The sequence below is a fragment of the Calonectris borealis genome, chromosome 19 (genome assembly GCF_964195595.1).
Source record: "Calonectris borealis chromosome 19, bCalBor7.hap1.2, whole genome shotgun sequence".
NCBI lineage: Eukaryota > Metazoa > Chordata > Aves > Procellariiformes > Procellariidae > Calonectris > Calonectris borealis.
The window spans coordinates 6,336,692-6,361,887 of NC_134330.1; the positions used below are offsets into that span (position 1 = coordinate 6,336,692).

The 25,196-nt window shown below is 65.4% G+C and overlaps 2 protein-coding genes across 8 annotated transcripts; both read right to left on the reverse strand.

Moving 5' to 3' along the window:
* Positions 1 to 1,307: 1,307 nt before the first annotated feature.
* OVCA2 (OVCA2 serine hydrolase domain containing) lies at positions 1,308 to 2,150 on the reverse strand. The gene has a single exon (XM_075168705.1). It carries the CDS (start codon positions 2,148 to 2,150, stop codon positions 1,359 to 1,361), a length of 792 nt encoding a protein of 263 aa, XP_075024806.1. The 3' UTR covers positions 1,308 to 1,358.
* DPH1 (diphthamide biosynthesis 1) lies at positions 1,308 to 21,539 on the reverse strand. 7 transcript variants are annotated; one of them, XR_012676590.1, is made up of 13 exons: positions 21,476 to 21,539; positions 20,599 to 20,751; positions 18,078 to 18,141; positions 10,020 to 10,141; positions 8,090 to 8,244; positions 7,256 to 7,377; positions 5,951 to 6,019; positions 4,961 to 5,117; positions 3,917 to 4,017; positions 3,480 to 3,558; positions 3,014 to 3,145; positions 2,423 to 2,583; positions 1,308 to 1,518 (listed from the first exon to the last, which is right to left on the reverse strand). XR_012676590.1 is itself a non-coding variant. In XM_075168704.1 (12 exons), exons 1-12 carry the CDS (start codon positions 21,522 to 21,524, stop codon positions 2,509 to 2,511), a joined length of 1,278 nt encoding a protein of 425 aa, XP_075024805.1. In that variant the 5' UTR covers positions 21,525 to 21,539; the 3' UTR covers positions 1,308 to 2,508. The 7 variants fall into 7 exon arrangements, 3 of the variants coding, with proteins under 3 accessions (XP_075024805.1, XP_075024804.1, XP_075024803.1); XR_012676589.1 differs by having other exon boundaries at positions 1,308 to 1,521; XR_012676588.1 differs by having other exon boundaries at positions 1,308 to 1,521; positions 21,437 to 21,524.
* Positions 21,540 to 25,196: the final 3,657 nt, after the last annotated feature.

Below are 25,196 nucleotides of genomic sequence, written 5' to 3' on the forward strand. Positions count from 1 at the left end.
AGGGCTCAGGTGGGGGGAGCGGCAAAGACAAAGGCCCTGGTGCTTTGTCACAGCTGGCCGCCGCGTTCGGCCTCGCTCCCCTGAGCTGCAGCCGGGCGCACAGCCCCAAGCTGCATCCCTCCCCCCTAAAAACGGCCTCTGGTGTCCCTGCCGTGGTGACCGAGGGGTGACAGACACCCCATGCCTTCGCATCACCTGAGCACACAGCACAGACATGACACAACCCACCCAGTGCTGCTCTGCCAGGTGGCAAAGCGGGCAGGCACTGCCCGAGCCCCACCAGCCCCCCGGGACAACACCAGCCCGGGGCTGGGCTGCAGGGAAACCAGCCACATCCTCCCACCACCATCTCCGTCGTGCTGCCACGTAACCAGTTACAAACCAGAGGGCAAAAAACTCACAGGCATGAGTTGGGTTGGTTTTAACCCACGGCAGCTCCCAGGCCTGTTCCTGGCTGAGCGAACACAGAAAGCGCTTCTGTCCTCTGCCCCTCGCAGCACCAACACTGCACTGCCCGGCTGCTCCCCAGCTCCCAGCGCTGCACAAGCAGGGGGCAAATTCAGAACTTTCATCCAATCCCTCTCTTTTACCAACTATATTGCACTGTACCCCGAAGGAAAGCTGTGATTAGAGAGAAACCCTGTGAGCACAGCCCGGGGCACGAATCCTCTGGGCTGCAGGCTGGAGACCCTGGCCTGCCCCGGCAGCAGTCAAGCAGGATGCCTGCAATTGTAACAATAAAGATTTCCGCGTGCTTCTGGAAAACATCAGAGCCAAAAATGTAGCGACAAGCTTTTCTTGTTCCTGAAGGTACTTTGTACAGAGGAAAATAGAAAAGTCTCCCAGTGCACGCACGCTGAACCAGCAGACACTTCATTCCTGAGATGAGCACCAGCCCTGGCACTGCCAGAGACAAGAGGATTTTCTAGACCCAGACCAGCTGGAAGGTTGGCTTAATAGCTTTCACTAGGAATATTAAACACACAGATCTTCGGGGTATAACAGCTGCAGGAGCTGTGTGGTCTGCAGACAATTCGTGTGGCCGAGCTGAGGGACCCCAATTTTGAACAGCTATTCAAGTCTCTGAAAGCACCTCACATGCACAGAGCAGTGTCACCCTCCTGCCCTCAAACCCCTCACCGTCACACCCGCACACTCATGCATAAAACAAAGTTGCAAAAAAAAGGGAGATAACATAGAACCATTTAGCCTGACCCTGTGTTAACACTGCAGAGCAGCACAGTGAGCTGATGAGGACTCTTTGGCCCCTCTGGAGGGCATGGAAACACAGTGATGTTTCACCAAGATGACAGGCTGCATGTGGCTCACTGGAGCCCCATTTATTACAGAGACGGTTATCAAACAGCCCCAGCCCCCGGGGGCTCAGCCTGTCCCTGTCCGGGGCAGAAGCGGTCCAAGAAGTCCAGGTAGGCCTTCTTCTGTGGCGCAGCCGCAGGGACGAAGTGCCCGCCGGGGTGGGTGAGAACAACAGGCTCCACAAAGTGCTGGGCCAGCTCCCTGCTGAGGGGGGCAGCGATGACGGCATCAGCATCGCCCACGACGTGCAGCGTGGGCAGGGCGATGGGCTCCCGGTAGAAGTGGCCGTGGGCTGGAGCACGGCTGATGAAACCGGCCACCAGGATGGCGAAGGCCACAGGGAAGCGGGGGTCGCCGCGGGCCCGCAGGGCGCACACCATGGCGGCCAGCGCCGCGCCCTGGCTGAAGCCCAGCAGCCCATCAAAGGGCCCGTGCTCAGCCAGTGCCGCTGCCACGGCCGACAGGGACTCCTCCAGCCCCGCCGGCGCTGCCGCCACCTCCCCCGCCTCAAAGGTGCCGGGCCCGGAGAACCACCAGCCGCGGGGAGGGTCGTCCCCGTCGTCGTCCTCGCTGCTGCCGGGCACGGTGTGCGGCGCGCTGACCGCCACCAGCTCTGCGCGGCCACGCAGAGCCTTGCGCAGCGCGCCGGTGCGCTGACGGAAGCGGCGCTCGCTCTGCCGGTAGCCGTGCAGCCCCAGCAGCCGCAGCGGCCGCCCCTCCGACATGGCGCCCGCCGCCACCGGAAGCCGAGAGCGCCGCTTCCAGCTGGCCCCCCCTTCCCGCCGAAACACACCGCGCTTATTGGACGGCGCGGGGAGCGGGGCGGTGCCCATCCGCGCTGAGGCGCCAGCGCGCCCCCTGGCGACGGGAGGCCGCGACGCGGGGAGCGGGGCCGGGGGCGCGACGGGGCGGCCCTGGCGGGACGGGGCGGGACGGGGCGGGGCGCGACGGGAGCCCCGGTGCGACCAGGGGCTGCCGGGGCAGAGCCCGCAGCACGGCCCGGCCTTGCAGGGAGGCACTCCCCGCGGGCAGCGGTGTCGTCGAGGTACGGGGTGCGACCCCATCCATTCCAGTGCCGGTACCGGGAGGCCCCGGCGGTGCTTACCCTCGGGGGGCCGGTGCTGGGGCCGGTGCCAGAGCCCACGCCGGGTCCTGGAGTGTGGCGGCTGCGGGACAGGGTGCAGGCTGTGCTCACGAGGCTGCTGGCTCCCCAGTGCTCGGCTTCTCCTCGCCCTCCGCCGGGGTGGGGGGTGCAGGCAGCTTCCCCTGCAGCGGAGAGAGGGGGGGTCAGGATGGGGCCCCAGCCCCCGCCTGACCCGGAATGAGCCTGCTGGTGCTCAGCCCACAGCACCCCATGGGGCACGGCTGGGGGGATCCCCCCTCCCGGGGAGCCGTGGGGCCAGGTGGGTGCTTGCCCCGGCCAGGGCTGGGGGGAGCTCAGGTGTGTCCCCCCCAGCCGAGCTGGCACCGGCCCCGTTACTGTTCACCGGGAACAAAGCCACAGGGTGGCGCTTTTGGCACACGGCACCGGGCACCGTACGGCACCGCACACCGTACGGCACTGGGCGTTCAACCCGCGCCAATGCTCCCACCTCCCGTCCCCGCCAACCCGCATGGCCACCAAGAGTGAAGGGACAGAGTGGGGACCCGCTGCCCCGGTGACACCCCACCGCCCTGGTGACACCACGCTGCCCACCTGGGCTGGCCGGCCGTGGCGCGGGGGCTGTGTGCCGGCGTGGTTCACTGTCCACGGCCCCAGGGACTGGCTGGCGTAGAAGTCCATGGGGTAAGGCTGCTGCCACTCGATGTCCTGGAGAGCCACTGCTGCCTGCGGAGGGGACAAGGAGCTGAGTCCCCAAGCGGTGCCCGCCGTAGGGGAGCCGGCGGTGCTGGGAGAAGTCCCAGTGCGGTGGCGTGGCGTGCTGAGCAGGGCACTGCTGCAGGGAAGCTCGCGGCACCGGGAATCCCACTGGTTTCACAAGAGATCGGAAATCCCAGCGGCACACCCAGACTGCGCACGGAGCACAGACAGGGAGAGGCAGGGACACTGCCCCCCGCAGGGACGTCCCCATCCCGGTGGGTCGCAGCACCGCAGCTCTGCAGGAGGCTCCAGGACGTCACCCCAAGCCAGGGCTGGTCTCCCCAAAACGGGAGGTGCTCACCTCGTAGGGTGTCAGCAGGGGCTTGCTGAAGGCTTCTCCCCAGTCGATGGAGAGCCGGGGACAGGCTACCTGCACCCACCTGGAAGGGAAACATGCAGCAATGGCTGGGGACGAGCATTTTGGGAAGAACAGGACGCAATGAAGCCCCGCAGCAGCCCCCCAGGGAAGGGAGTGGAGCCGGCAAGGAGTGAGGTCCCCACTGTGCCGGAGCCACCCTGCCAAGGACAGCCGTGTCCCCAGTGCCCAGCCACCCATCACCTTTGTCCCTGCTCTGTGGGCACAGCACCTGTGGGGGTGCACGGTGCCAGGGCCTGCCCAGGGGACAGCAGGACAGACGTGGCAGGGATGACTTCCAGCGGGAATCGGAGACCCAGACAGGGATGGGGCACCCTGGGGACCCCGGCACGGGGGGCTGGAGGGGGGTCGGCAGCACTCACGCGTCCACGTCAGGGAAGAGCCGCAGCTTGCTGGGGAAGATCTCGGACAGCAGCACTCGCACAAAGGGCCGGCCCAGGGCGCGGAGACGTGACTCCAGGTGCTGTGGGGGGAAAAGGCACCTGGGGGCGTTAGGGGAGCCCAGACAGAAGCCCCCGACAAACCCCCTAAGCCCTGCCCACAGCCCCTTCCTGGCCATCAGACCTTCTGTGGGTCCCAGCTCTGCCCCACAGCCACATCCCCTTGGTCACAGCCAGGCACAGTGACAGGGACTGCGGCCATGGCTCCGACTCACGCCCAGCGCGTGCCTCAGCCTAATGAAGTAATTACCGCTCAATGACAACAATCTGTTCTCGTTAGCAGCTGCCTTCCCTGGGACGCCCGCCTGCCACGGGCTGGCCGCGGCCAGAGGCTGCAGGAGGAGGAGAGGGGCCCAGGAGGGGCCAGGGACGTCCTTGTCCTTGTCCCCCACTCCCTGGGGCTGCAGCAGGACAGTGGCTGCCCGGACCTCGCTGCCCTGCTCTGTCCACTGGTCCTTGTGCTGCCCCAAATCTCACCTGCAGCTCCCCAAAGATTTCCAGGTGTGAGTGGGGCCGCCGTGCTCAGGGCACCCCACTCCCACAGGGCAGGACACTGTGGTCCTGCTCCCCTCGCCCAGACGGGGTGCAGAAAGCGGCAGCGCAGTGGCTGAGCAGGGCCACCGAACCCGATCGGAAGTTCATCCAATTAAAACAAACCCAGGGAATTAATTGCCGAGCTGCCCGTGCGGGGGGGTCTCGGAGGCTGGCCAGCTCTCCCCAGCGAGGGGCAGGTTTAATGAGCCCTTGTCTGGCCTCCCTCATCTGCTGCTAATGGCCCTGCCCGTTCAGCTTGGGGGCACGCAGACCCCAGCCAGTGGCAACCGATGGGCCGCCAGCGGTGCTGGTTCCACTCTCGCCCTGGCAGCGAGGCCACTGTGCCGATGGTGCCATCGCTCACCGATCCTTCTCCCCACCCAGGAGCAGCGCCCGGTGCCCGGGCGGGGGCCATAGGGAGGGGGATGGTACCTGCAGGATGCCGGGGGAGCCCTGCCGCCCCAACGTGCCCAAGATGAGCCCCCAGCAGCGGGCACTGGCGGCGGTGCGGATGGCGTCCTGCCGAGCGCAGCGCATGCGCTCGTGGCTGTAGTGCTCCTGGGAGAAGACCTTGCTGTAGGGATCGTACCTGCAAAGCAGAGCCGGGCTCACAAGTGCCCCATCACCTGCCTGCACCCCATCACCCTGCCCCCCCAAATGATGCCCCTCCCTCGTTAGCACTAATTGCCTCCCACAGAGTATCTCCCCCCCCAGCCGATGCAGGGCCCAGCTGGCTCGTCAGGGCACAGAGAGGGGACAAGGACGGGGACAAGGTGAGTGTCCCACTGCAGCCCCCCAACACCCAGCACAGCCTGGGCCGTGTGCTCGGCTCCACACTCGGCTCCCCCCGGTCCTGGCTCATCAATTATGAAGAAATCTTTGATTTGTTGCTTTGTTTGACGAGGAGAATTTTAATCAAATCCCACTCGGGTTTCGGCAGCTTCCCCAGCGCCATAAACCTGACGCGCGCCTCCCGTTAGTAACAAACGACCTACTAAGAAATTCAGATTTCGCCAAATGGGCCCAGCCTTTCGCTCTTGATATTTCATCTGCTTTCAGCGGCCTCATCATCGCGCTTTATGGCCTCTGCCTGCAGCAGCCGTGCTTTAATGGCTGCACCTCCATGAGCTTTCACAGGTACTTGTCAAAATGTTTATATTCAGCCGGAGTAAATGGCTGGCGTTCGTCTCCCCGCCGCACCTCTTCACCCACCCCGCGGCCCCTCGCCTGCCTGTGCTCGCTGCAGGCAGCTGCCTGCCCAGCCCCGGGGTGGGGGGTGCTCCTGGGGTGCACGGAGGGGACAGCTGGTCCCCAGCGTGCTGGGGGAGCTGGGGTGCTCCCCGCCATGGGGCTGTCGGGGACCGGAGTGGGTGCCCGTGGGCTGCCCGTACTTATAGGCAGGTATCCCCGGGTTGCCCATACCTGTAGGCAGGTATCCCCGGGTTGGCGATCATAATGGACTCCAAGTGGAAGCGCCCGTCGCCCAAATACCTGTCGAGAGGGGAGGGAGAGCTACGGCATGTGGGAAACGGCGGCGCCCATCCACGTGCCTGGAGGTTTCCAGGTGTGTGGAGATGCTGGGAGCCCAAGCTCCCACGCTGGGACCCGGGGGCAGCGGGCACAGCCAGGGCTCCCCGTCTCCGTGCAGCCCCCACGGCATGCCGGGGCAGGAGAGGCGGCCACGCTCGGGACGAGGTGGGATGCCCATGCCAGCGTGGGGCGGCCGGGAGCTGCTCCGTCTCAACGGCTGGTTCTAGATGTTGCTGCTTCCATTTCTAATCGGATTTCAAGTCAGCAATTACATTTCAAAGCCTTTCATTCAGCTGCCCTAATGGAGTGAGGGCTTGGAAAATGAATTCAGACGTAAAACTTGACTAGATTTTGCCCTTAATTGGAGAATGACATTTTGGGAGATCAAAGCTAATTTGTCTGCAAAAGTTAGCCCCAGAGATGGGCAAAAGAAGAAAATAACAACGCGGGGAGGACGCAGGTACGCCGGCTGCATGCACCTGCATGGGCAACCGGTTCGTACCGCACCATGGCTCCTCCGGCGCTGGGAAGGACTTGCTCATGCTGACGCGGTGCTGTCCCGGCTGCCCCTGCCCGCTCCCAATGCCCTTGAAGAGAGACGGAAAGCAGCGCCTCTCCCCCAGCGCTGGCATGGCTCAGAGCAAAGCCAGAGCCCCACCAACCCCCTGGCTCGGCAATCGTGAGTCTGGCTTCCCACACGGCCGTGCTCGGAAAGGCGGCGGCGCTGTTGGCTCCCGGCAAGGGGCTCGGTGGGACCCGAACCTGCACCCGGGCTCCCCGGCTCCCCCCAAGGGTGGGGTCCTTGTATTTATTTATTCTGCAGCACACTGTATTCACAGTACATTAAGCATTTCCATTACCTAAAATAATTAGGTGATAGGAAGCGAAGTGCTCCCTCTAATTTGCTGTCCTTAAATAAAATTAATGTTGCTGTGATGTTGGGCCCCGGCCATTTGTCTTTTCCAATTATCCACCCGCCCTTCCATCTATTATCTATTCTGATATACAACTCAATTATTTCCTCTGTGCTACGAGCACACGCCACTCCGGGCAGCACGGGGAGCCAGAGGGGGTCCAGCCCAGCCCGTGGAGGTCCCCCGCTGCCCTCCAGAACTGCCCCACAGCCAGGCAGGGGGTACAGGCAGGACGGGCAGCCTGGGCCAGGCAGGAGGGTCCTGGAGGACGCCGGGTACTTACACGATGGCGTCCGTGTCCTGGGCGAGCCGGGGTGACGTGCAGCCCAGGATCTCCCCTGGAGACAGCGGCTTGCACTGGGGCACACACACCTTGTACTGGGAGCGCAGCTCCTGCGATGCCGCCTGCGGGAGACGCGGGGTCAGCCGGCCAGCAGGGACAGAGCGTGGCACAGAGCATGGCCGAGGCCGGTGGTCCCTGGCACTGCTGGGGACCCTTGGGGACACCCTGGCTCTGGCAGTCCCAGCTCCATGGGGCACCAGCGGCAATGGCTGTGCTGTTGTGCCCTGGCATGGCAGGAGCAGAGGGGAGCCGGTCGGCTCACGAAGAGTAACGGCCCCGCACAGCCGGGATGCTCAGCGAGGCTCAGCCAACGTATCAATTAAAAGACAAGGGAAAACGCTTAACGCTTCAATAGCCCCATGTTTAGATAGACATGGCTCAAGAGGCTCATTCGTCTCCTCCCGCCCTGCCCAGCTGGCCGTTCAGGGGCAGACAGACCGACCCGCCGGAGCTTCCCCTGCCGCTGCCAGCACTGCATCAAAATGCCAAGTGCTCCACTGCCTGCCCTGACATTTACAGAGCAGCTCCCGGGGGAGCCAGGGAGGGGTGCCGCCATGAAACATTGATCAGAGTTATTATAAAGTACTTGATCAACATTACGGCAGCAGCATATTATCGCAGTGACTCGTCAGAGGGGAACCATCACCACCAGCACTTCGGGGGCAGCTGCTCCAGCCCCAGAGCCGGGGCAGGGAGGGACCGAGCCAGGGCCAAGGTGGGGGGAGGCACAAGCCCCATCCCGTGCCCCGCACTGCCCGGGGGTCCCTATCTTACCTGCACCGTGGAGACGAACTGGATGGTGCTGACGAGGGCCAGGGAGGTGCCTGCTGCAAAGTTGAAGCGAATGGTCTCAAGAAAATGGGACGTGTCGATCTTTATGTCCACAAACACGTAGAGCATCTTCAGCCCCTGCGAGGCGTCAATGGGAACTGGTGAGAGGAAGAGAGAGGGTGTGAGTGCGGGGTACACCCGGGGCCCCTGCAAGACCCTGCCACTGCCGCCCGCAGCCGGGGTTAAAGCACGTTGGTGGGGCTCCCTGCGTCCCAGTTGCCCCACTGCAGGCAGGCCAGGGTGGGCTGTGCCACCCCTCTGCCCACACCGGCACCCCAGACACCCCAGGCAGGGGTGCAGGTGGGAGCCGCAGAGAGCACCCGCTCATTTCTCTCCAGATAATGGCAGCCTGGGGAATCAATGAACACAAATCTAATTACCCCCGGTGCTAAGAAGCCTGTGTCACCACGATTAAGTGAATAATTAAAGTACACAGAGTCCACATCGATCCACAGCTTCACTTCCCATTTTGGTGCTCTTCACCTGATCACAATTAAGTGCAAATTACTCCCTCCCGCGGGGCACGTGGGGCCAGGAGGGAGAGAGCAAGCGCCTGTGTGCTGCGCCAGGACGCACCCCACCATTGGCCACAGGGCTCCCCATGAAGGCGGCTGCACCGGGAGCACCATGGGCAGCCCAAAAGGAGCCCAGCACCCTCTCAGCACCCTGTGGGCACCCTCGGATGCCCTGCGACCCATCCAGCCCGGTGCAGGCAAGGACCAGACAGCCATGGGCAGCGGATGGTGGCTGGGCTGGTGACAGGCAGCCTGGCAGTGCCTGACTGTCCCTGCAGGGAGCAGTTCCAGAAGATGTGACTCCCGTCCTCCGGAGCAGCCCGGCTCTTGCACTGGCGTGCTCCCGAGCACTGGCCCCTTCCTCCCCTTCGCGCTGTTCATTCATGTAATAGCAGGCTACAAACCAGGGGTTTTATACTCCCTGTTCCAGTAGTGCCCATAACCCTCCTTCTGTAACAAAGCACCTAGCAAAGATATTTATCACCACGAACACTCACGCTGACGTGGCTTTCGGGACACAGTTCTCAAGCAGGGAGTCAGTATTTCATACAGAGCCCGACACAATTCTTCAAACCCATTTATATAGCCCCATAAACGTCCAGGAGGGCTGCCGGGTGCTTGGAGCACGGCAGCAGCAGCGATGCACGTGCCTGCTGCTCGCTACGGCAATTCTGCCGATCCACCTTAAAACCCAGAGCGTCTTATTGTTATTTTTGGGCTGATTCCATCCTGGGTGGACTTCAAAGTTAGCAGCATCTGGGACAGCAGCGCAGTTTCCATGGCAACTGGATCCAGAGTACCGTCCGCCTGGGGAGCACGCAGCCTCCTCCTCCCTTCCCCGCCCAGCCTGCGCTGCACCCGCAAAGCCGCCTCCCCCGGCCCCACGCCAGCCCCCGGGTGAGCAGGACCCGTAAGCGATCGCTCCCCTCTGCTGTCGCTCCCGACTTCCCCCAAAACCCACAGCTGTGGGGCAGGGGGCGAGAGCAGCCCCGTCCCCATCGGCGGCTCCTGGGTGAGCGGGGTCCTGCCAAGCCATGGCCTTGCTGCTCTGCTCTTCGGCACAGGGCTGCGATTTGGGAGCTGCAGCAGCGCATGGCTGAGCAGGACGAGCACGCCCTGCTGCCCCCAAAATCCTGCCCGCAGGCAGCCGCCCAGCCAGCCTGGCTCTGTCCAAAGCCAGCAACTGAGGCTGGAGAACAGAAATCCTTTTGGGTAGGGATTAGCCCTTGGCACTACGTCTCCGAGCTGGCGTCTAGCAGGACGGGGAGCCGCTCGGCACAGCACGGCGGCAGCGGTGCAGCCTCTGCAGTGCCACGCGCGGCTGCCTCAGCAGAGCCCCAGGGCCAAGTGTCACCTACTCAGGCAGCTGTGTCCGTAGTGCACCAAGAAGTCAGCGCCCAGGGCCCGGGCCGTGTAGTCGTCCACGCAGCACGCGCCGTAGGTCACGTCGCCCATCACCACCGCCTCCGCGTCTGTGAACCTGCGGGGAGGCACAACAGCGAGGGTTACGGCTGGCTGCCGTCACCACAGCCCACATCCTGCCCCCCAGCCCCGTGGCACGCCACTACCAGGGGACCCCGCGCTGCCATCGAGCCCCTCGCCACGCGCCAAAGAGGACAAGCACTGGCTACTCTCCGAGATGTCAACATGATTAAGCTGGAGAGCGGTAATCCGCCTCTTCAATTGGGTAAAGCTGTTTGCAATTCAGCGGATTATCCGCTCATCAAACAATACGCTGCCAGCTTCCTAATGCTCCAGCAGGGAGAGCAGAGGGAGACCCAGCGCAGCGCAGTGCTGCTGCTCCCGCCAGCCGGCCCCAGGGACCAGAGCCACCAGGACGAGCAGAACAGCCGCCCTGGCATCCCCAGCCTTGTCAGCCAGGCTGGCTGAGCCACCGTCCCCCTGTGCCTGGGCACCGCGTGAGCCGGTGCACCCCAGCCCACACCTGTGGGTGCGTCACCCGTGGGTGCCAGTTTGGCCAAGCTGGGTGTGCTACAGGAGCTTAGGTGGCACTTGGCGCTGTCCCCCATCTCTGCTCTGGCATCCCGGCACTCCGGCCCAAGCCCACCCGGCACCCACCAGCCAGCGGAGGGGCACACACCGGCACCGGGCGGCAAAGCCGGGGCTCTGGCATGATTTAAAGGTGCCACCTTTCTGGGTATTTTATTGCACCACTTTGGGGGATTATTAGCTTGGCTGCCTTCCCGGGAAGCTGCCATGGCAGTTTACGGATGAAAGCAGGTATCGCGATGACAAAGTCCCATGCCTGGAGGGGCTGCTTAAACCAGATGCTAATTCCTTATTTATGCTGAGGTTGCACCCACAGCCATAGCTCGGTGCCAGTGGGGTCCCCCCTGCCGCTGGCGTGCAGCTGGGGCTAAGGGGCCAGGGGAGGTGGGTGCCCTGGCACAGCATCACCCCCCACCGGCACCCAGTGCTGGCTGGGGGCCAGGGTCCCGCGCGCTCCCCCCCGAGCGCCAGGCAGGGAGCGTTATGTCGGCGGCAAGAATAGAAATGGTGGGCAGAGCTGGGCAGATGGCAGAAGGTGGAGAAATGGCAGAGCGTGCTGAATATTAACAGCTCCGGCCCATCCGTCAGTGCCCGGGGAGGGGGACAGGGGAGCAGCTCTGCTGGAGCATTCCCGGAGAGGGGGCAAAGCCATCCCCACCTCTCGCATCTCCCGCTCCCTGCAATGTCCCAAGGCATGGGGATGCAGTTGGGGACCGTCAGAAGATGGACCAGATTCTGCCAGCACCCAAATCCCACGGTCCCTCACCACCAGCGGGGCCCAGACAGGAGGATGGCTCCTCCGCTGCCTGCACAGCCGTGCCGTGGGGCTGGGGGCTGCCGGCGACGGTTCGAGAAGGCTCATCCCCACCCCCCAAGCCCCCAGCCCCCTCCTCTAATGAGAGGTGATGAGATGAACATGAATCAGACTCCACACATCTCAGCAAAAGTGGAAAATTATTCAGCTCCTTAAGATTCAGGACGGGGAGGTCTGACTCAGAGCGGCAGCCAGCGCCGCTTAATTTTTTATAGATTAAAATGTATGCAAATTGGCCCAAACCCCAGAGAAAGTCCCTGGGGGTGAAGAGCAAGAAAGTGAAATAGCAACGGCGGAGGGAGGAGGGCAGAGGCTGGCGGAGGCGCCCGTGGCCCCTGCCCAGCGTGCGGGGCTGCAGCCGGCAGTACATGGCCACCAGCCCACGGGCAAGGAGAGAGGGGGCTGAGCCCCGCCCCAGCCACGGGGAACCATCCTGCTCTGGCTGCAGGGAGCACAGCCACGGCCGAGCAAGGAGCAAAGAGGCCACGGGATGATGCCTGGTGAGGAGGGAGCCCAATGGTGCTGCCATCGTGGCCGGTGAGGCTGAAAGCGTGCCGGCAGCCTGGCGGTGCCGGCAGGAGAGGTGCGGAGGTGCCAGGACAGCACGTGCCGGTCACCCGCGCCAGCTGGGCTGGACAGTCGAGCGCAGCAGCAATCATCTCCCGAGACAAATCAAAGGCAAGCACGGGGGCCTCCCCTTGATGTTTTAATCAGTTCAGTGTCGCCGGAGCCTTTCATCAAACTACAGAGGAAGAAAACGTCAATTAGCAGCCACCTGCCTCTGACACAGGCCGGGGAGCTGCTCGCCAACCAGACCGGACCGGGATGCAGGCGAGGGGCAGCCATGGGATCGTTCTTGTGGGGCTTTCGTTTCCCTGCACCTTGTTGCGGCCACAGACAGGTCCCAGCGGCGTGCCGGCAGGGAGGATGCAGTGACGGGGCTGTCCCCACCCAGCGCCGAGTCGCTCACTACAGCTGGGAGCTCATGAATATTGAACACGTGGGGAGGTTATTCATCTTTTACGTCCTGCAAACCCCAGCTCTTCCTGAAAAACCGCCCGGCCTTAGCATTTTTCTCATCTCCCCCTAATTCATTATCTCCTCCTTTAAACAGATGGCTCCCGAAATCCCATTTATAAAGTGCCAGGCTCAGCACTGGCGGGATGCACACCCGGGCAGGCCAGGTCCCGGCCCCGATCCCAACTGCCGGGACCCCTGGACCCTCCCAGCCCCGCTCTTCCCTGGCCAGCGTGGGACAGAGGCAACAGCAACTAGGGAACAAGTTTGGGGACTGAAAACGCTGGGACAGACAGGCACACATGGAGCCACCATGTCCCCAAGCAGGGGGTGGCCAGCCCCCGTTACCCGAGCACAGACGCCGGGCTGGAGCAGCCCTCATTTATCCTGGCCCCTCGACAAATAAATGAGAGTGTTTGCTGCTGGCAGGAGCGTGGGGTCCCCTGACACCACGGCAGCATGTGAATGATACCGTGCTGGTTCTCATCCCGTGAGGCAGAGCCGCTCTCCCCGGCAGAGAGGAGTCATCAGCCCCGGCACGTCCATCGCGCCTGGCTCCAGCAGCCCTGGGCAGGGAGGGGACTGCAGGGACTGAGCTGAAAGCGGCCGGTCCTGGCACCACAAGGCTGCCGGAGGATGGAGCTGGCACCGAGACACTGGGGGACCCGTGTGTCCCACTGGGGACAGGGACGCGGAGCGGGCTGCTCCTTGCTTCACGGTCACCTGCCTCACCTGCGTGTGGCCCTTCGCAGCACGGTCACGCTGTAGCGTGCTGTCACCTCCCTGCCGGGAAATGCCTGGGGATAAGCAAGAGGGTTATGCCCTGCAAATACCCCGTGCCCTCGGGGGAAAGGCAGATCACCCCACAAAACCTACACCCACTGCCTGCCCTGCGGCACCGGAGCCCAGCCTGTGCCAAGGACGGGTGCCAGCAGGTGCTGCTGTCCCGGGGCGTGGGGGCTCAGCGCAACCCCGGTCGAGAACAATGCGCTTAATTAGCGGAGAAGCCCGTCACCAAACCCCATTACCAGTCTCCCAACTTCATTAGCGCAGGAAGGCTGCACGTAATTAAAATAATGAGTTTGCAATTTTACTGCAAACGGTGCTGGAAGAGCCCCGCTGCAGCTGGGCAATCACCGCTCGCGGGCGGCGCGGGGCCCCGTAGAGCATCTGCAAGTGGGTCAGGGTGGGGAGAGGTGCGTGTCCCTGCAGGCCCCCCAGGAGCAGTGATCTCCAGCCAGGTCCCCTCCCCTACGGGGACCTCTCCCTCCATCCTCACTGGAGGTGCCAGGGCCAACCCCACCCTGGGGCACGTCCCGGGGGTATCCCAGCTTTGCTGGCCTTGCAGCTGCAAAAAAAACAAAGTCAGGCAAACCAAGGGCCCAGCGCATGGTGGTGGCAAAGCCACCGTGGCCGTGCTGCGCCCAGATGGTGCCTGTCTTCCCCTATTCCTCGCGGCAGGGCCACGCTGCTGCCAGTCGGTGCCAGCTCCTCGGGCTCCGCTGGGACACGAGGAGGTGGCGTGGGGCACGTGGTGGTGGGCACATCTGCGCTGGCACGTCCCAGCCCTGGGAGGTGACAGCCCTATAGACCCCACACGCTCCCCCCTGCCCCGTCCCCCCCACGCCGTCACCGCTCAGGCTGAGGTTTTAAACATCTCCAATGAAGTGAGAACTTCATTCTCCCTAATGATGCAGTTGTGCGGTTAATGACGGTGATTAAATTCCCCTGCACAGCGTGCTGCACCGCGCTGCCAGTGCCTCCGGGTTGCACTTAAAGGACAAGGGGAGAAGGGAAGGCAGTGCCAGCCAGCAGAGCTACGGCACTGTGAAGCTGAGGCTGGATCCTGACTTGTGTCAGCGTCCCAGGATGGCCCTTTGGGACCTCCCGGTGATGCCACTGGTTTTGCCATGGCGCTCAGTGCCACATTGTTCAGTGGCACATTGCAGACCTGCCTGGCCAGGGGACCCGGTGCCCTGCCTGGCACACCAGCCTTCAGGGGCTTTTTTGTCCTTGCTATGGCAGCCATTGGCCATAGTGGGGCCACAGCAGGGCATTTCAAGCTGTGCCAGAGCTGCTGGGTTCTGTGCACGATGTTTAACTCTTTGCTGCTCAACCAGAGATGATTCAAGACCCCCCGTCACTCTGAAATGCCCCTGTACGCTCCTGGGCACACCGCGGCATGGTCACCGGGATACTCTGCGCACCCCCAGCGCTGCCTCGCACGGATGCTCAAAAGCCATGGGGCCGTTGGGAGGTGCGAAGGCCACGGCAGGGCAGCCTGCGCAGGCATCAGGGTGCCCCTCGCCCCCCCGCCGCCATCGCCCATCCCCGCTGCTAGAGCAGGAGCCACTCGCCCCGTCGCGGCGCGGGGAGACGGAGGGATTAGCAGCTGCGAAGCCTGACAGCCGACTTTATTAACAAGGAATCAAAAGCCCAGCTGAGAGCCCAGCTGATCCAGCCCTGGTGGGGGGGAGAGGAGGGGTCCGCTCCAGGCTGTGCCCCCCTCCCCACAAGCCGGCGGTGCAGGGGGCACCGCTGCCGCCTCCCCGGCACGACGGCGGGTGGGCTGGGGGGCTGCCCCCCTCCCCGAGCCGTGGTCCGAGCTCCCCCCACGCGCCTCTGCACGCTGCCGCCCCCCAGCACGAGTTACCCTCTGCCGAATTACATCAGCCGTGACAAACGGAGCCAATTTGGAAGGTGCTGCGAGAGCGTCGTGATGTGGTTTCGGCAGCCCGCCACCCCACCAGCTCAGCAGACCCTGGCCCCGCCGCCCCCCCGCAGCCAGCCGCTTGCCCCAGCGCAGGTTCGATAATGACAAACCTATTAACGCTAATTAACTGGGCCTCACGCCGGTCAATGCTGTAAGTGCGCTCTTGATTTCAAAGGCTCCAGGCTAAGTACCCCACCGGCCTTTCTGGAGGCAGCGGCCGTGACACTTCGGCTACATCTTCATCCCTGCAGCCTCTCGGGGCTTGGCAAGCGCCAGTGCAACGCTGGGGAGCCCGGATGAGGTGCTGGGGGGGTCCCCACCCTGCAGCCCCCTCCCCTCCTTGCCCCTGCCGGGGCTCCGCGCGGGCCTGCTCACTCCCACACTGCAGTGGGGGACACGGTGACACCGCCATCCCCTTGCATGGGGACAGACGGACCCACAGAAAGCACCGCGTCCTCCCCGAGCTGCGGCGGAGCAAAGCCACGTCCCTCCCCTCTTGGCCCTCCCCAGCACCACCAGGCCACGGCACAAATATTGTATTAAAAGGCAGCTCCAGCAGAAGGGATAAATATTCCGTCTGAGCGGCAGCAGACATGGCTTCGGTAGAGCCGGAACACACGGGGATGGGCACCATCGCGCCGGGGCACGAGCCCCAGGCACGGCTCTGCAGCCATTACCAGAGCACGCAGGGCAGGGGGAGCTCGCTGGCACCCCCAAACCCCAACTCCCACCAGCAAGGAGGGGGCAGGAGGCTCCGGGGATGGGCTGGGGAGAGGGGCTGCTCGCTGAGCAATGCTCCCTGTGCACGCAGGTATCCCCGGCATGCTCAGCCCTCGTGTCCCCTCTGTCCCCAGTGGGAAGGGGACATGCCACCCTGGGGCCGAAGGTACCACAAGCCCCCGTCTCCAGCCTGGCCGCGGCAGCCACTGCCGGAGAACGCGGCTGCAGCGATTCCCGTCACGTCGGAGGCTCGTCCGGCCCCAGTGCCGGGTGAGGAGGGCCAGCAGGAGCGGCAGCCGAGCCGCGGTTCCACATTAATGCCAGCAATGAATATTAATAGCAGGAAGAGGCAGGCACTAACAAGGCCACCTGCCGATTCACACCTCACCTACGTCCTAAGCACGTCCCCGAGAGAGCGGGGACAGGGCTGGGCTCACTCTTGCCCACGGCCACGATCCTCCAGCCGGCAGTGCTGGTACCCGGCACGGCCACGACTCCAGCCAGAATCATGGATGGCACCCGGTGCTCCTGGCAAGGGACCGGCAGTGGGGTGTCTCTGGATGCTGTGCGGTGGCAGCGAGGGAAGGATACGGCCCTCCTGCCTGGCCTTGAAGCCATCCCCCATCCAACCGCCAACCCACTGGTACTGCCACATCCCTGCTCTTGGCCAGGAACCTCTCCCCACGCAGCACCCATCTCCCACCACCCACTTCCCACCAGCATCCCCCGCCCCGGCAACCAGCACCCCCCCTCAGCCCTGCAGAGCACCCCCGGCAGGGAGGTCGAGTCCAGCGGGAATGCCAGCACCCCGGCATCCACCGGCACCCCGGCATCCACCGGGAAGTGGGGCTTAAGGTTTCATTCAGATAAAAGAGCCCCTTAATCCGCTGCCTTTGAAGTCGGAGACAGGAAAGCGGCTGGGTGCCAAAGCCGGAGAGGAGGCAGCTCCGCTTAAAGGGACAAGCCCACGCCGAGCCGCCCGCACTCGCACCCATCCCCTGCCCCCCGCACCCGTCCCCTGCCCACGCCCACCTTCCCACCGCTCCCTCGCCCAGCCCGAGTGTGGGGCTGCTGCGGTCCAGGGGAAACGATGGCAAAGCAGGGACAAAGCCCGCAGGCACGGCTGCCTTCCCACCCGGCACGGTGGCGGCTGCGAGCAGCGGCGGCGGGGAGGCGAGCCTGCTCGCCCCGGGAAGGCAGCTTACTAATGAGTGCCACGACCCCGATGGCAGACAAGGCACGCGGTGCTATTAGCACTAATTCACTGTGCGAAAACAGAGAGGTGCTGGGGAGGGAGCAGCCGCAGGGGGGAGAAGCCAGCGGGCAGGGAGGGAGGGAGGGAGGCGCGCTCGGCGGTAAGGAGATTACGGCCAATTTCTGCAAGGTGCCTGCATCCGTTGCCGCTGCAAAGCCCAGCTCGTCTCCGGCACCTCCGACTTCACCTCCCAAGTGGCACAGAAAATCAGGAGAGGAGCCGCAGGGAAGGGGCTGCTTGGCAGGAGCCACTTGCAGTCACTCCCTCTGGGCCATCATTGTGGCCTCGGGCCTCCCCAGCCGGAGAAGGGCTGCCCCCGAGCACCTCCGTCCTGCCCTGAGAGTGGCACAGCCAGACCGTGGCTGCGGGGACAGGACGGGGCCATGGGGGAGGAAGGCAGGAGACCTCCACAGCAGCGGTGGCCCCGCTGCCAGCCCTCCCCTCACCGGCTGCGCTGCTGCGGCGAGCGCGCAGGCACCGAGCTGGCGTCAGCCGGTTGTTAACACGGCTGCTCCCCGGCTCCACCACCCCGGCGAGGGCCCCAACACGCTGAGCTTGTCAGCAGCTCCCGGCAGAGCTGCGAGGGGAGGAGAAGCCAAGCAGCGAGGGCTGGGCTGGCGCGGTGCCGGTCCCTGTCCCCAGGGTTGGCAGCGGGTCCCTGCGACCTGCTGCAGGGCAGCAGCACTGCCCGTGCCCGGCCAGGCTGTGGTCGAGGTGTCCCTGCGAGATCAGCTGGGGCCCCCCACACCCCCCCCTTGGCAGTAGCCCTGGGCCTCATCCAGCCCAGGCAGCCCCGTCCAGCAGCCACCCCCTTGCCAGCAGCAGCCCCCATCCCCTTGCCAGGCCCCAGAGCCAAGCGGGGAAGCGCAGAAAAGCCATCATCTTACCGCTCAACGATGTCCGCGATGGTGCAGGCGAACATGAGGAGCCCTTCCGGCATCTGCAGGGCCACTGGGAAAGAGAAACAGCCCCGGGGTTAGGAGGGGCTGGAGTGGACACCCCGAAGTGGGGACCTGGGCACCAGCTGGGGGCCAACACACCCAGCTCAAGCAGCAACCGCACGAACGACCCTCCCCAAAACAGTCAGAAATTGGCCAAAACTCCCAGTGGCTCTGGCAGCCGGGGTGCATGTGGTCCTGCCTTGGGCCGTATCCATCCTCCCTGCTCGCACCCGGCCCCTGCGCACACACCTCATTCCTTTTTGAACCCGCTGACACTGCTGGTCTCTCCCGCTTCCCACAGTAATGAGTTCCAGATTTTAATTATGTGCTGCACAGGAAAAGGTACTTTCTTCTGCTTATTTTAAACCCGCTCCTAATAATGTAAACGCGTGCCCCTGGTTCTCCCGGTACAAGAAAGAGTGAATAATGATCCCCCATTCAGCCTCTCCGCATCATTCACAATTCTATATCCCTCTATCATATCCCCCTTCGTTCGCCTCTTTTCCAGCTAAAGGATCTAAATCTATTTAATCTCCCCTTGTACAGAAGCTGTTCCAAACCTTTGATCATCCTCGCCGCCCTTCTCCGCACCTCCCCTCCCTGCTTCTCTCCCCGTTTCGGGAGGGTGGCCAGCAATGCCACAGCGTTGTGCCTAGCAGGAATTTATTCATCAGCGAATGACATTTCCCGATTTGCTCCCTCCTAGCAGATGGGAACAATCCCTTTGCCTCTGCAGCCCAGCTGGGCCCCCCAGTGCCTGGGGTCCAGCCAGGAGCCCCCCGCATGTCCCCCCAGGCTGCCACAGGGCAGTGGGGAGGAGCAGGGACCTTGCTGGGGGAGTTGAATGGAGGAGGCCCCATTAATCTCGTTGTTGTTTCACCTCCCGATCCCACTAAGACATCCCAGCTCCAGCGATATCTATCCAAACATCCTCTCCAGATCCCCCTCCAACAGAAATCCTCGGGCTGCCAAGCCCTGCCTGCTGGCCAGCGCGGAGTTGTGTAAAGACCTGGCCCAAACCGGGCTAATCTCACCCTGCTCCAACCCGCAGGGCGCAAGGAAAGCTGCACGTGCTCTGCAGCCCCTGCCCGACCTGGCAGGGCCGGAGCAGCTCAGGGCCCCGGCATTCCCCAGCCCGTTTGGGACCATTTGGGACTGCCTTCCACCCTGCGTTGCCACCAACAAGCAGACCTGCAAACTGCTTTGCCTCCCCCGGCGAGGGGCTGGCAGGAGGCAGCTGGGTCACCCTCCGCCAACACCACACTATGGGGACGGGGGGTGACACGTTGGCCCCCCCCAAACCCCACGGCAGGCAGGGTGCAGGCAGGGCTGGCCGCAGCCCGGCGGGAGGCTGCGTTCCCCCAGCAACGAGCCCCTGGCTGGGCTCTGCACGCGCAGATTTTTAAATCCCAGCACGGCTGGCTGGCTGATGGGCTCAGCTCCCAGCTCTGAAGCCTAAATCCCAGCCGCATATTTACATTTAATTAGGAGGTGCCAAGCAGCAAAACATGGCAACGAAAGCCGGAGCGGCACGGCTGGGCGGCCTCACCGCGTCCTGATGGGCAGCCCGGCCTCCCACACCGCTGCCGCAGCAGACCGGGCGGCCCTGCAGCCTCCAGCCCCTGGGCCTCACAGCCGGGACTGGCTCAGGCAGCAGCTCCCGGAGCGTCCCCCGTGACGCCTGCCAGCTCCTGCCAGCCCTGCCAGCTTGGTGGCAGCAGGCAGAGACATTCCCTGGTGGACACAGCGTTTCAAATCTGGCTCTGCCCGGAGCCCCCGGCACCACACAACCCCGCGAGCAGCTCCTGCCCGTGTGTGAAGCGAGGGTGGGGACGCTGGTGACACCCGGGGACCGAGGGGGAGGCTCCATGCCCTTATGCCTGTATCCGATCACACACCGAGAGCCGGCTCAGCCACAGCGGGATGCGCACACCGTGGAGGGACAGCCCTGGCAGCACCCCGCAGCACCACAGCACCTGCCCCAGGGCCACCATGGCCACTCCCCACCCCTCCAGGGCTACAGCAAACCCCCGAGGAAGGTTCAGACCAGAGCGTAGCATGGCCCAGCTCCCCGTCAGCCCCTCCAGCACCAGGCATTGTGGGGCTCCCCCTGCCCAGCCCCAGCAGCGTGGCAGGAAAACGCAGGGAGAGAGGAGAGCAGCAGGGACCTGGCCAGCGTCCCAGACACATCTCACAGGCTGACAGGTCCACGCAGCTCAACCTGTCCTGTCCGATATGATTATAATCCAGAGATACAGATCTATTAACCTGCCTCAAGGGGAGGAGAGCTCACCAAGACAGAGCCTAAACATGCCGGGGCATGCCGGGCAGCTTGGCACCATCCCTGTCTCAGCAGCACCGGCCCTGCGCCTGGCCCAAGCGGGTCCCCTCGCCACCAGGGAGCTCAGTGGCACCGACCCGCCACGCTGCAGCCCCAAAACCCCTCGTCCCCGGGGCCAGCGCTCACCCTTCCTGGCCTGAGCCTGCCGGATCCGCCAGATGGTCTTAGGGATCTCAAAGTTGTAGTTTCGGGGCAGGGCCTCCGCCGCCTCTCGCAGCTCCACGTTACCGAGGATCTCCTCGGGGATCTGCTGCGCCGCTCGCCGTGCGGGACCTCGGGCTGCGGGACAAACGGGGTGGCCTAAAGGAGTGACTGGGAGGGCAGCACACCCTGTACCCCATGGCCACCAGCATCCTCGCTGTCCTCATGCAGGGAGATGCCCCGGGAACAAGCAGGCAGGAGAAGGGGGTGGGTTTCTGCCCTTCACGCTGGGGGCAGCTTGCTGGCACTTTTGGGGGGAAAACACCTTTTTTATTTTGCCCAGAAAGCACCACTGTAACTATGTGAAACCCTATGAGTGGGGCTGGCTCCCCCCAAGCCGGGGGAACACCAGGCACAACCCCCCACGGCTGCTCCACAAGCACCCCGGGGGCACCCTCGGGGGGTCCCTCCTGCCCCATCACGGGGATCCCGTTATCCCACCGGGGAAAACGCAACAGCAGCGGGTGAGGCAGGCCCGTCCCCGGGAACCTTATCCTGAAATCGGCCCCCGCCAGCAACCGCCCCCCTACAGCTCGGTGAAGCCGGAGAGCGGCGGGGGAGTGACAGCAGGGGGATTATTCACTATTTCCAGCCCAACACCGACACTCATGAGCCACCAAACCCTCCCCGCACGGCCCACGGTCGAGCCGCCAAAGGGCCAGCTGGGCCGGGCCGGTGGCGGGGGAGGCCGGGCCACGGGCCCGGCCTCCCCCGCCACCGGCTCGGCCTCCCCCTCCGAGGCAACCGAAATAGCGCCTGGTACCGGCACCGGGAACCCAGCGTTGACCCGGCCTCAGCCCACCTGCGGCGGGCACCGGGACCGCGCTCCCGACCCTCACGGAGGCCGCCATGGCTCTGGAGCACGTGAAGGCGGGAAGGCAGCACTAAACGAGCCCCGCGCTAGGCCAGAGGAGTCGCTGGACGAAAGATCGAGTGCGGGAGCGCGCCGCCGGGCCCCGACGGGACGGGCGGTGCAAGGGGGACCGGTGGGTCCCGGCACGGTCCCGCCCGGTCCCTGGGTGTGCAGCGGGCTGTGCCAAGCGCTGCGATGTCGGGGCTGTCCCTCCGCACGTCGGGGCCGTGGTCCCGCCACATTCCCCCCCGGTGCTTAGAGCCCCGGGCTGCCGGTGCCACGTTAACGCAGGGAGCGCCGGGGCCGTTGCCATGGTGACGGGTCCGTGTCCCCCCCCACTCGTGTTGCGGGGCAGAAACCAAGTCTCTGCGAGGCGTGGGGCAGGAGGGATCCGGGAGTAGCGGGGACCCCCGGGGGCGGCAGGGGACCGGGAGGCAGCAGAGACCCCCCGGGGACAGCGGGGACGCCGGCGGGGCAGTGGGGACAGCAGCGCTCCCGGCGGGATAACGGGACTCCCCGGTGGGGCAGAGGGGACGGGGCGGGAGGGACCCCCGAGGGCCAGCGGGGTCCCGGTGGGGTGTCGGGACCCCGATGGGGAGGGCGGGGACAGCAGGGACCGGGGAGGGCAGAGGGGACAGCAGAGCTCCCGGTGGGGCATCCGTGACCCAGGTGGGGTAGCAGGGACCCGGTAGGGCGGAGGGGACGATTGGGGCGGAGGGCACCGTAGGGGGCGGCAGGGACCCCGGGAGGGGCGGCAGGGACGGTGTCGGGGTGGAGGGGACAGCGGGGACAGCCGGGACCCCGATCGGGTGGCGGGACCACGGGACACCGGGACGCGGAGGGGCGATAAGGGGCGGAGGGGACGGTGGGACGGCAGGACCCCGGGAGGCGGCAGGGACGGTGCCGGGCAGCCGGGACAGCGCGGACAGCCGGGACCCCGGCAGGCGCGGGGGAGGCGGCAGAACCCCGGCGGGATACCGGGGCACCGCGGGGGGGGGGGGGGCGAGGAGGGGACGGCGATGAGGCGAGGGTGACAGCCGGTCCCGGGGGGACCGCAGAGCCCCGGGGGGACGGCGCTGGCCCATGCTCCCCGGTGGGGCGGAGGGGGCCGGGGGGCGGCGCGGGGAACGGGAGCAGCGGCACTTTCACGAACTGTCCACGGGAGGCGGGAGAGGCGGTGGCGGCGGCGGAGGAAGGGGGGGCCCGGCCGGGCTCGCCCAGCCCAGCCCAGCCCAGCCCAGCCCTGCCCGCCCCGTCGCTGCCCCGCCCCGCCCTGCCCAGCCCTGCCCGCCGCTGCAGGCAGCGCGGCACCGGCACCGGTACCGGGATCCCCTTTATAGGCTCGGCCCGAGGGGGTGGGGGGCGTCGGTGGCCCCAGCCCCGAGGGGGCGGCTCCCCCCTAAAAGCCGGCGGCGGGACGCGCGGCGGGCAGAGGCGCGGCCGGCGCTCCCCGGTGCTCCGGGGCCGGCGCTCCCCGGTGCCGCTGCGGCTCGGCCCGCCATGCCCCCGCGGGGGCCGCTCGCCCGGGCCCCGGCTCCGCGTTCCCGGTGCAGCAGCAGCCACCGCTGCCGCCGCCGCTACCGATCGCCGCCGCCGCGCCCGCGGCTCTGAACACCGCCGCCGCCGCCGGGAGACCGCGCCCGCCCCGGCTCCAAGATGCTCCGCCAAGGTGAGCGCCGCACCGGGAGGGCACCGGGTACCGCGGGCACCGGGGGCAGCGGGGCCGGCCCCGAAGTTTGTCTCCCCGCCGAAGTTGGGGCCGCGCCGCCGGGCGCCCCCCGCCGCCACCGCGTTACCGGCGCCGCCGCCGCCACCGAGGCTCGGGCACCCCCCGGGGTCCCCGGGGAGCGGCACCGGCAGCGCACGGCGGGAGCGCAGCGCAGCGGGGAGGGGGGGACGGGGAGGAGCGGGGCAGGCGCCGGGTCCCGCAGGACCGGGGACGCGGCGGGTCCCGCGGGCACCGGGGGACGGCGGGTCCCGGAGGCAGCGGAGCTGCGGCGGGCGCGGGGGGGCACCGGGGCATGGCGGGTCGCGAGGCGCCGGGGGCACGGCGGGTCCTGGGGGGGTCGGTGCTCGTCCCCCGGGGCGAGAGAAGGGGAAAACGGGGCTCACCGGGGGACGCGGGGGCTTCAGCGGGGAAGTTGGGGCGAGCCGTCCCGATCCGCCCCCCCGAGGAGATTCGCTCCGCTGTGACATCACGCTATTTCCATGGCAACAGCCTGGGACATCATCGGGGAGCTTTTTGACATCACAGCGAGGGGAGAAGCCGGCCGTCCCGGGGGGTCCGGGGCGGGGGGGGGGTGGGCCGGGCAGGACTCCCGGCCCTGCTGCGCCCGGGCCAGTCCCGGGGAGATGCCGGGGACAGCAATGCCATGTGGGGGACCCTGGCCGGACCCCCCCACTCCCGTCCCACGCCTCGGGGAGGGGGCAGCTGCACAGCCCCAGGCCCAGCCCTCGCCACCACCACCACATGCCCCTCTCCGGCGAGGTTCTGGCAGCGGGAGGAGGTGCCAACGCTGCACCCGCACCCCCCCATACACCTCGCATTGGGGTGCGGGTCCCTGGGTAGGGCAGTGCCCCCACTGCCACCCCAGGATGCTTTTTCCCACTGTGGGGAATGTCACCTTGCAGCTGTGGGGCCTCGCGCTCGGATGCTTCTCTCTCCGGTTCCCGCTGCGGCTTTGTTCGGCATATTAACCCAACCGGGCTGGCGATCTTGAGAATAAACCCCGAGCCCTCGGAGCAGTCCCAGTTCCCAGCCCTGGTTCCCAGCCCCGGTTCCCAGCCCCGGTGCTGCTGACTGGAGGAAAAGCATCATCCGGGCTGGGAAACGGGGAGCCCAAGGTGGAGGCAGACGGCGGGGCTGCCGGCAGGGTTGCATCCCACCGGGGTAGCCTGTTAAGGTCAAGATCTACAGCTTTCATTTCTGGAGCTAGAAAAACAAAATGCAAATTGAAGAGCCTGTGGGCTAATGCAAAACCTATTCTTAAAGTTTTTGTCTTGTTAAGCAAGGAAATAGAGTGCCAAATAGGCTTTGTTAAGTGGCAGTCTAATTAATAATTTAAAATCTTGTAGCTGTCTTTCATTAGAATTTATCTGTACATCAACCACAAAATCAGTCAAACACACTCATTTATAAGTTAATGCCATTCCTGAATAATTCAACAGGCAGTTAGAGGAGGCCTCCATCCCAGCAAGAGGCTCTCCCCTCCCTGTCTCGCCGTGGCCAGGTGTCCCCAGGTGGAGGGTCCCGCTCCCCGGCATTTGCCCAAAAGGGGGGTGCGGAGGGGACACCCCATGGCAGGGGCGAGGGGAGACGGGGAGAGCTGCTGCCAGGGCGCGGGGCTGGGGCCAAACCCCTCGGCGGGGCTCGGGGCTGGCTGGCTTTGTCGAGGGACGTGGCAGCGTGAGGCTGTGCTGGTGGGAGGCAGCGCAGGCTGATGGTGGCACTGCCACCGCCTTCCCCCGTCCCGCTGCCAGGGACCGGGGTTGGGCTTGGGGATGTGGCAGGGTTTGGGGGACCCGCAGACGATGTCCCTCGGGGAAGCAGCTCTGTGTGCCCGTTCGTAGGGGGACAGCTTCGCACGCGGTACCACGCAAGGTAAAGGTGTTTGCTGCCGGGGGTTTGCAGCAGGACGGGCAGCGGCGGCGAGGCCAGGGCAGTGCTGCG